The 11,434-nt window shown below is 33.6% G+C and overlaps 1 protein-coding gene across 4 annotated transcripts in view; it reads left to right on the top strand.

The window, feature by feature from the left end:
- The first annotated feature begins 980 nt into the window (after nt 1–980).
- Nucleotides 981–11,434, top strand: part of LOC105329060 (autism susceptibility gene 2 protein) — a 31,695-nt gene continuing 21,241 nt past the window's right edge. For 2 of the 4 annotated variants that reach the window (XM_011430196.3, XM_011430195.4), the window contains exons 1-2: nt 982–1,408; nt 2,822–2,911. In XM_011430196.3, the coding sequence (XP_011428498.2) occupies nt 1,178–1,408; nt 2,822–2,911 (321 nt within the window). In that variant the 5' untranslated portion in view covers nt 982–1,177. Of the gene's footprint in view, nt 1,409–2,821; nt 2,912–11,434 lie in introns of all 4 variants that reach the window. The other 2 variants (XM_011430197.3, XM_066079852.1) reach the window with 2 other exon arrangements.

Here is an 11,434-nt window from a genome sequence, read left to right as displayed (position 1 = left end):
TGCAAATTGATAATGTGATTCCTAGAAACGTCTGTATCATTGGTTTTAATTAGATGTTTCAAAAAATATTGTCCACCTTTCTTTATCGTAATCTTGTTATAATGATGTTGATGACGACAGCAATGCGACATGTTCGTGGCATTATATAATTGCACACCTATGTACGGAAAATCCCCCAGCTTCGTGCGTTAGCGGCAATAAATAAAATAAGATTTTTAAAGCAGCAACCTTGTTATTTGCAAAAAATAAATAAATAATAATCTAAAATAATAATTTATCGTATTTTCATCGATAACTCATCAAATGTATCATGATAATCATATGATATTAATCATAAACTGAAACAAATAGATTAAATGCAATGATTTACGAGAGGCATTTTGAATTATTTATGTGAAATATTTTTTAAGTTTTTCTTCAAACGTAAAATAAAAACTATAAAAATTCGCACTGTTGTTATTAACAAATAAATCAAACGCAATTAATTAAAAGACAGAGGTTGAATTTAAAAAGTTATTGAAGTCTCAATTAAATTGTTCAATGTAACACTCAAGGGCTACTACTTCAATTAATGCGATTAAAGTTCCATTCGACAAACCCCTTAGTATTTTATCTACACTCAAACGAGTTTATCTTCTATTAACTTCCACATAAGTGATTAACAAAATGCTGAATTAGCAGTATAAGATAAATTATGGAGAGAAAGAACGAAAAGAAAATTTATAAAAGCGTGATTTAACATTTTTAGAGGAAAAATTCCAATATCATTAACCTGTCAATGGGTTGGTAATCTGGGCGGATCTTGTTTTTCTTCAGGTGTAAATCAATAATCGGATAATTCAAGAGCTAAAGTTCTGATATAATCGAGTAAAAGATACATAAGTCAATATTTATCGTGTATCTAAATCACATGTTTGTTTAATCTTTCCTTGACATTCCAATGCTACATTATTTCGGTGTAGCGGACCGCGGAGGAAAATATGAATCAATTGAGTTGTTCGGCCATATTGTATTTGTTCCGCCATTAGAAAGAGTGGCTGTGTTTTGACTTAACTTCGATATGGATTCCTGTTTGTGGTATGTGTGATCTGAGCTCAGTTGTCGATTGTTCGTCAACTATAGACTCTTCCATGTCAATTAATGAAGATGACTTGTGTCTTATGACGAGGATATTCCGATGGAGGGCGATCAAAGAAAACAACAGCGCTACACAAAACGCCGCGAAAGAGTGCACAATAAGTTAGACCCGGACGGGGGTAAGGATGAAATGGACAGCTCTCCCTCACGGTCGGATGGCGACAAACCCAGGGCCAAACCGCCCCGTCGTCGAAGGAACCGATCCCATTCGCATGATGAGGATATTATTGATGGATTTGCAATCCTAAGTTTTAAATCTTTAGAAGATTTAGTAAGTTTTGTTCGACTATACAGTACGATTTATTTATTTGATTTCATCGACTTGTAGACCTTTTATATGCCAACCTAAATCTCCATACATATCTTTCTTTGGTATGAATACTTTGTTTTGTTTTTCGATGTCTTGATTTATGGCTTGAACCAACAGATGCCCGAAGAATGAAGATGTAATTTAATCCGAGATGCCTCTGACCATTATTCATGCTGTTGGTCCCACCCAAGGAACATGTTCTATATTGGCGAACGTGCCATATGATCACGCATTCTTTTCCTCACAAAATGTAGTGAGAATGAAATGTTAAACATAACAAGAACGAACCCTTTCAGTGGATAATACTAAATACATGTCCTGACTTTCACAATCAGCTGATTAGCTCTGTCTGTGCTGATTAATTATCCTGTGAATTGAGCCACTACTAGCATAGAGTGGATCAATTAGTTCAAACTGTCAGATTGTTTCTCCCTAGTCTGTCAGTATAAATGACCAGTGAATGCAATGAACAAGGTGCAATAATTTTCTGTTATTCCTTTGTAGTAGAGAATTATTTGATCTGTTAAAAATTTAACAACTGAAGAAAACTAAAAGAAAAATAATCACTCCGTTTTTGTTGTTGTTGAATTGTATATAAATTTAGTACTACATTGAATTCATTCAGAAAAAGTATTGATGAAGCAAGCATTTTAATTATTATGTCACACCTACCAATTTATTTTAAAGTGTTACCCGTTATTTTGACATGATTAAGGCCATTTTTATATGGATTTGTGTGAATGTTATTTAAAGGGTATTTGGTTGGGATACATAATATACATATAGATATCAGTTAATACCCCAACCCACCCTACTCCCCTATTCAGATGATTATGTCTAGATAGTAGATATCATAAATCATAAACTTGTTTTAGGACATTTGTCATCATTTTTAGATGAAATGATATCTCTGATGTTGTCAGAGATGACGTATTGATGTTTTAGAAATCTAGCATGTGATTGTGTCTAATATTCAATTCTCTGTGAAGTCAATCTTCCCTGATTGCACAGAAACAGTTCATAACCATCAACCATGGGTTTCCTCTTTCATGACGATCTGAAGTGCAGAATTCAAGTACATTTGCAGCTTTAGATTGTAGAATATATATGGACAGGGATAGCATTTTGTGATCTGTCTGATAAGCAGCAATACAACTTCAAATGACAATAGCTGTTCTGTTAGTTTTTTTTGTGTGAATGCTTTTTTCCCCCAGATTTCTTTTACTTGCTGCCAATGCAACTATGATAATTCACAGTCGGGGCAGGAATACTTGAAGTTAATTGATTTATGCATGCATGTTATGTCAACCCCACACTACAGCTCCAAACAAAGGAAAAGTCAAAACAAGTTTTGATCATTTGTTTTTGTTTTAGAACAACTTGATGAAACCCTCCAAAGCCATTGAACTGAAAAACCAAAAGAACGATTTTGTTAAAAGAAAGAAAAAGAAGCCGAGAATAAAGGTAACGTCAATATTTCTGATTGCATGCCGATTCAAAGGCTGTTACATGACAAAGCACTGATCTTACTCCTAAGGACTAGAGACCCGATCTGTCAGAATTTAACCTTCAAAACAAACATGGGATTTTGTCACAACATCTGACAAATGCAAGATTTAAGCATTGTTAAACATGAAATGAAAGATCAGTTTTTGAAAATCAATTGTTAACAGGTGACAAATGCAGTTGGCATGTTTTGAATTAGGAACATGTGTTTTGCGTTATTAGATTTCTCTTTTGAATTGGGGGTAGAATTTGCTACCTTCCTAGAAAGAAAATATTTAATGATCAGGAGAAGGTAGTTATTGACACAAATTTCACTGTAATTTTTTGGTGAAGTGGATATGGCGTTGAGATTGTGTTTGATTAGGAATACTTATACAATGGAAGAGCCAGTTAACTTGTGACTCAAGTCGATTCATGTTGGAATATGTGTCATTCAATAAATGCTGTGAAAATTTTTAACAGGGTCAAGGTTTTTTAAAACCATTCCAGCAATACCAATTTATTATCCCCCTACCAATATTTCTCCTCTGAGTCATTAACTTTTTTTTATCTGATTGTCACTATAATAAATGACATGCAAAGTAGTAACACAAATATGTTTTCTCGCATATTTTCCCATCACCGGGATTCACCATGCAAATATGTGGATATTTTCACACCAAAACACGTGTAATTTCATTTGTGTATTTTTTCAATCATCTGTGCTTGACACACAATCGCCATGCTCTCTCTTTAGCCTCTTTTTTAAAGAGATCTGGATAAGATCAGAGGTTGTTTGCACTAAGGAGTGACACTGGTAGGGAGAAATAGCCCAGGTCAGGGGGTGGCTTATTAAAAGGAAGAGATGAATTAGTCAGCTCAATAGTGGTTGTCAGAAAGAAAGAGAGAGTAGGGTTCCACCTAGACATGCATCAGAGGCCGTCAGGCGGCTCTCATGCAATGTATTAGATGGCAGGCTAAAGAAGAAGTCTTGGCAGCTACTAAGGTCTATATTATAGAATTTAAATGCAGCTAGAACACTTGGGGGATTTGATCTTGTAGGAGTATTCATGCTGAAGAAGTCAATCTTGTAACTTTCTTTTTGCGAGGATGTTCCACTTCGTTACTCCCATGTAAAATTGGCTCTGATGCTAAAATTGCTTTCAAGATAGCTGGTTTTGCACATAATGCAGATACCTTAGAACAGTATCTAAGAATAAATGATAGACGCTGTAGGCTTTTCTTGAAACTGTGCACTATGGAATTGAAATGTGTGCCCTATGGTATCTCAGTCATTAACTTGCAAGGATTTAGATTCAGAGTTCCTCGTTTGTATTCAGTCTGTCTGCCGTTATTGTCGACATAGACCAGCTCTACTTTTAAATCGTATAAAATCATTATTCATTATCGCCAGGGCTAGTATGATACATTATTTTTTGTATCGATGATATTTGTGTTAGGATATGATATATATGACAATAATTTCCTTTCAATGAAATAGTTTGTTTTCTATAATAGAAAATACTTTTGTACTCAATTTATTTAAACTTGAAGCATTAAAAGATACAACTCTATGCTGTCATTGACATGGTTTACATTTTGATTGCACCCTACTCTCAGGACCTAATTAAAGTTTATGAAATTAAGTTCTCGTCGGATAATATTTCACATTTTATGGAAATTAAAGCATATACAATAACAAAAAAAGAAGAGAATTGAATTTTTTGTATCAATATTTATATATGTATGAATTGATACACATATCATATGCTGCATATTATATCGATATTTTGATATATATTTGGCATTATTTGCTCCCAGCCCTTATGATAGCATCATAAATTCATAATCCTTTGGCTCTCATATATTTCAGTGATTTTGTCAATAAAAAGTTTATTGGCTATCATATCTTTCAGCAATGAGTGAGTTATTGAATTAAAAAAGTGTTAAGGTCATAAATTTACAATGACCCAATAAAATGAACTATCAATTGATATTAAATATTTAAACAAACCACCAGTAGTTTCATCTCCATTTCAGTGTGTGTTTTTCCTCAGTAATAAAGGTTCATATATTATTATGTTAGGACATCATTGAGGTTTAGTATAGCAGCTTACCATCAGATAGTTTCAGTATGCATTGATGTACCCTATAAGCCCTGGGGGAGATCGTTTTGTGGAGAAATGAGAGTGTTTTGCCATAATATGTTTGTTAAGGTATATTTTATCAACATGCGCTCAGATTTAAATATTAATGATTTCATAGAAGATAAAAAATGACATGAGCAAGGGAGCTCTATTGTTTCAAAGTGAAGATCTATTGATTTTAGATCAAAAGTCTCGGCTGCAAATATTCCAGATTGAGAATGGAAATATATTTTCTGAGAGTGAGTGATTTTTTATTATTAAAGGAGAACTTGAGGCTTTTAAATTGAGCAAGTTTTATAGATATTTGTCATGGATTATAGTCATGCAATCTTAATGTTCCAAATACACTTATATGAAATCAATTAAACTGACTTGAAGCAATGAATTAATTTCATTAAATAGGGGCATTCATAACAAGTATTTCAAATTATGTATATGTATTGATCATTTAAAAGTGAACTGTATATATGTGTGTTAAAACCTAATGTCATTCATTTGTAGTCTTTTGATTTGAAAGAAAAAAAATTGTGATCTTTTAAGATGAATTATTATTTTTTGAAGAAAAATGGTCATTAATGCCATAGATTTTGAATAAACCTAATATATTTAATTGCTTAAAAATTCATGTATGCATACACTTGTAAGTGACTTTTTTTATGTCATCCATATATAGCTCAAAAAGATTCCACACTTTTTTTTTTCAATTTACAAGCAAGTGTGTGTTCCGCCTATCATCACTGATTAAGTGGAGAACCCGTATGTAAATCTTCATCAAGGGAAAACCATAATTTACTTCCATATTTCACCATAATTCACTTCCATATTTCACTGAATCTATTAGCAAGAGAATTTTTTACCTGTTAATGTATTCATATTAATACAGATTTTTATATCCTAGCCCTGTTTTGTGCCTGTCACACATGTTAGATAAGCACTAGTCAGGGTAGCTTATTGATGGTGTTTGATGATGCGTGTTAAATCTATGCAATTGATCTAGTTAAGTGATGCACTGAAAAGGTGTTTTTATATTCTGGGCTGGATGAGGATTCCAATAGTTATTAGTGGAGGCTGATCAAATTGATAAAGCGCAGCAGGAAATTTTAAACAGATTGGTCTTTGTCAGCAGCAGGTAAAATGCTGAAATGCAACACACCACCTCCATCAAACATTGTTTATTTATTTCAAGGTGTGTACATTTGATATCCCTTAAACCACCATTGGCTGTTTGAGACTAACCAATCTCAAAAACTGTAGACCACATTTTATGAATTTAATGACCAAACTTGAAATGTTGTGGATATCAGAGCCATTCAAATTTTATAAAAAAGCTATTTTTTAAAAGTACTGTGTCATGTTAACCTCCTGATTTTAACACCTGTACAGGTAGTATCATTTTGTTGCGGCCTGATAAGGGTAGATAAGAAATGGGTCTTGCAATCTTAGAAGGCTATCAGTCTGAATCGTTATTGACAGGAGTATGTTTTTACAAAGTTGAAAGGATTTGGTACTGAATGTTTATAACACAACACTATAGTTTCCTGCAAGGGATTACCCCTTCCATAAAAACAACAGACACCTGCTATGTCTTTATTAGAGTAAGACAACAAGAATTGGATGCCAGGTTGTTTTCATTGTAGTTTTATAATTAGGTGCAATTTTATACAATATGCCTGAACCCGGTAGATTTTCTGGAGGATGAAGAATGCCTTAGAGGCCTGCAGCTTTTGTGTATAGCTCTGTATAGCTACTGACCAGTTCTTTACTGAATTACCAATAATACCCCTAAGTCTCATCAATTTCAGGGTGATTGGCACAGACTGCCATGGATATTAGGGGGCTAAACTTGAGTCTATGGGGTTTTAAGAGATTGTTAAGGAAACTTCAGCTGTCACTGTGATGAAACAAGAATTGTGAGCCGATAAACAAAAAACTGGCAAAAAGAGGGGAGTGCAGAGAGGAATAGAAGCTTTTTACTGTTTAGGAAGGAGAAATTTTATTAGTTATTGTTAAGATAATCCATCTTAAAGTTTTTGCTTTGGTGTATCAGGTGCTCCATTGTTTTTATGTTGCTTTCCTTTCGCTGTTGAAATTAATTAGATTTTCTCATGTGAACCTGGCAAGGAAATGTATCATGTTACTTAAAGCTTGAAAGTTCTGAGATACTAGTTCTTATAGTAGGCTGAAATGATGAAGTGAACATGGAAATTATTAAAGAACTAATGAAATCTGAAATAACAAATAAGACCCATTAACAAGATGAGTCCATGTATCACTGGAATAAGGTCAAGATATTCACGTAAAGTGACATAATATGAAGCCAATCAAGTCGGGGAATTTGACAGGATTGCATTGTTCAACTTCCTTAGTTTCTCCTTGTGGCAAGTTGTACAATTTTTATACAGCATCAAGTGTGATACTCAAAATTAGGTGGGATTGAAGGGGAAAAAATAGAGACTAAATCTGGCCTGCATGTTTCTGATTGGCAGACACGGCTCCATTTCCTTTTTGTGTAGATCTGTGTAGAGACACTAGTTTGTTTGAATTGCAAGCCAGCAGATATTATGCAACAACCACAGTCATTGGAAAGTCAAAAGACTTTCTATAACAGGCTTAAAAAAAATCAATAAATCTTTAAAGAGATCACTGCTGATTACGGAATGTTTGATGAGATGTAGTAATTGTTAGCAGCCCATTCAGACTCTACACACAGAGAGACCCTGAATCTCTGATGGTGGTCTCCCAGTAGCAATTAATTCATTTTTCAAACATCTATAAAATTTAAAAGAGTTGTAGTTCTTGATACTGAGGCACTCTTTATACACAATGAAAGTATGAAAGGAGTGTAATTTCAGAGGCATCAGTGGTATATGGCTTGAAAAATAACCCTTGTGTCATGATTGCAATTGCAAAATGCTCTCTGCTTATCATGAATATTTCTTTTGTTAATTGTGGTTGGGAAAAGAAATTGACACTTGTAATTCATTGCTATTTATTTCGTGTTTCACAGCAGTTCTTTTCTATAATTAATGATCTGTTCCTGTACAAGTGCAATTCATACTTGTGTATGTAACCTATGATGTAATTCTGAATTCCACAGAAAGATGTATCATTTCTGCTTGACGGTATTTAGTATCAGTAAATTAACATCAAATTACATCAAGTTCTACTTATAATTTGTTAAAGTAAACTGTTGAATGATAATTTCAAGGCGTGTAAAACCCCCTGCTGTCATAGAAGATTAAAATTCAAAATTATCATTAATTGTCAAAAAATAAATCCTACAGTGTGTATCTGTAGAATAAAAATGCAGTATATGAATGAAACTTGTGTATCGCAGAAACTCTTAATTAAATCCCAAAATATGGCAGTCAGCTCTTGAATTAATGAAACAATTATTCTTTGAAATTCTCCCAAAAGCTTGCTTGTCAGTGTCAGATAAATAAAGGTTGCATGTCACCGTTAGTACAAGCTGTTTGTCACACAAACGACTCTGGAACACAAACTACACAGAGTTTATGAAATACCTAATGCAAGTGGTCATGACCTTTGCTATTTTCTCTACCTTTTTGAGGGGGTTTCCTTGATTGCTTTGTAAGTGTTTAAGTTTCACAGACGTCTTCCATGAAAAAACAGTTTGCATGTATACCTTCTAGTTAGTTTACTGCCGAAAGATTTCCATATCTTTCTCTTGACACCTGTTGAATAGGTAAGAACATCTTCTTCTGTGTTGTGCTGGCATTGAAAAGAACTGTGGGTTAAACATAACCAAATGTGGCTTAAGTACTAGACTACTGGAGTTTTACATACAATCCTTTTTTATTCCTTGACATCAATACATTGATTTTTCTGTCCCGTAAATAATCCCAGAGATTTATAAAAACCATGCATTTTCGCTTGGTAGTGGCAGAGAAATTGACCTGGTGCTCGGTTTAGCCCAGGATTTGGTATGTTTGTGCTCATTCGCAGATTGAAATGATGTGTAATTCTTCCATCTCTTGGCTTGGACAAAGTAGGATAGGAATTCTAAGCCATCTTGAATCTGATAAATGTCTCTCCTTCTTAGTAATCTTTTCCAATACTACCAATTTAGACTAGGGAGGGGTGTACTGCATCAAATGTGTTTGTCAACAGATTTCCGTTGAATTAAGTGAAGGTTTCGTGCTAATTACAAAAAGAATTTTTCCCTCTACCTTTGTGGTTGATGTGTTTGTCGGAGTGAGTTCTTTTACTGTTTCAACAACACGATATTTTGGTAGCTGGAAGACTGTCAGGAGCTTCAGTAGGCTTCATGTTCCTCTTAGAGTGCGTGAAAGTGTTCGCAACACTCATCAACCGAGACAATTAGAACTTAGTGCTGTTTCTTATATACACGTACCAGGATAAAAATACTGACAAATTTTTTGTTCGCTTCTTAAAGTGGAATTGTGATCCTTGAATTTCTGTAAGTAGATTGATTAATGACTGTGTTGCATTTCACTGACTTCCGCAAAAAATGATTTAAAGGATAGATGAAAGTCGAAAACGGTTTATTTCAGGTGAATTTATTCATTCTTTTATTTTTTAGAGGTGAAAGATGTTAATTAAATGATCCATTATTATTATAGTAAATGTATTCATTCAGAGGTCATGAAAGCGGGTCATGCTTAAGTACAAGCTTAAATTTATTTAATGAGTAACACATTGTGTCAGGTTGTACGAGAATTTGAAGTGAAGTTAAAGAGTTTTTTTTTTTTTTTTTTATGTTCATTCTCTTCAATTATCAATTTTTGTGCAATACTTGAATAGAGTTATTTTACTCAAAATTATTAAGAGTATGTGTTGTAAAAATTTATAACTTGTGAGATGAATATTGCATGAATGATTTTAATGGTCAAATAATTCATGGAAATACTGCATATGAAAACCAACAACAAAATCCAGCAAATACACGGTCCTGATATGATGTCATCTACAATGTAGAGTTGATAATGCCAATTTGCATACATATAAACAAGACAGAACTATTCTCCCATGTTGCCAGTGTTATGTAGCCATTTCTGTCAGTCCTGATATTGCTGTAGAGGATATTAGTCCTCTCTAAGGATTAGCTCAGCAGAGCTAGATAAAATCAACCCTTACTCTTTTTTGATCCCTTGCTAGTTTCTTTGAAACAGTTGTTAACCAATGGCATCAATATTCATCAGCAGCTTGTTAGAATTTTTCCCAGATTTTTTTCCCCCAAGATGCAATCAAATGAGTATTTTTTGCTTGTTGTTATTCTTTTGGAGACTTATTCGAATCCAAATGTTTGATTAGATTCTAGATAGTGCGTAGAGGAAGTGATGAGAATTATTTAGTGGAAACATGCTTTATAAGATTGCACTGCCTCTTTAAAGTGTATCCAGATTTTAAGTTTTTTTAAAGCAACTTTAACACGGCATATTCTTTTTCGATAGTTAACACATGCTCCTGAAATCTTATCTTCATTTTCTTGATTACCCATCAAGACGGATGCCAAAAAACACAAATGGTCAAATAAACAAAGCATGTAAGAATGACAATATAAACCCTTCACAGTGTCTTTGATGATGAAAATAAAAAAATTGCTTCCTCTAACAGCTTTTCAATGACATGCTGAATGGGATGTAGACCTCATCAGTAGGCTTCCAAATCTGTCAGAAGCCATAAAAACTCAGCTATCTCTCTGTGGCTGATCAGGATTCTGAGCGGGGCTGTATAATTGTGATTTGTGCTGGTGATATGTTCAGGATAAATCAATTGACAGAAATGTTAAACCTCTTTTATGGCAAACTAATCCATTTTCACCTTATTTATGGGAGTTCCAATCATCAGGACGCTATAGGTCCCTGATTACTTATTATATCATCACTGTATTATCAGTTTAGAACATGGGAGAGACCAAAAAAATTTGTCATTTGCTCCACAAATGTTGGAAAAAGTGTTGTGCAGAGATTGACAATGCTCAGTTGTTTTTATCAATGTCTTAAAAGAGCTTAGACTTTGTCAAAAATAACACAATTTAATGGTTAAAAGATGTAGAATTTTTACTTTTTTAGGTTTGGTTCATCTGAAAGTAGACTTGGCTGTCAAAAACTCATCTCAAATTGTCATTATAAAGTGTTGACTTTCACGATCGTAAATTTCCTGTATGGAAAACGTGCATAGATCTTTACACATTGGGTCTCTTTATAGATTTGTCCAAGAATTTTATACCATTGACTACTTTAAAGGTTTGATTTAAAAAATAGAAATGCCACACTTCAGTCTATTTTAAAGTAAGTATTAGACCATTAAAAAGTTTATGTAGGAAATTGGCATTCTCTAGACATGTAAGCAACCCCTTTAAAGTAAATTT

The sequence above is a fragment of the Magallana gigas genome, chromosome 3, assembly GCF_963853765.1.
Source record: "Magallana gigas chromosome 3, xbMagGiga1.1, whole genome shotgun sequence".
Lineage (NCBI taxonomy): Eukaryota > Metazoa > Mollusca > Bivalvia > Ostreida > Ostreidae > Magallana > Magallana gigas.
Note: the sequence above shows the minus strand (reverse complement) of the source record. Positions and strands in the feature narration are given on the sequence as shown.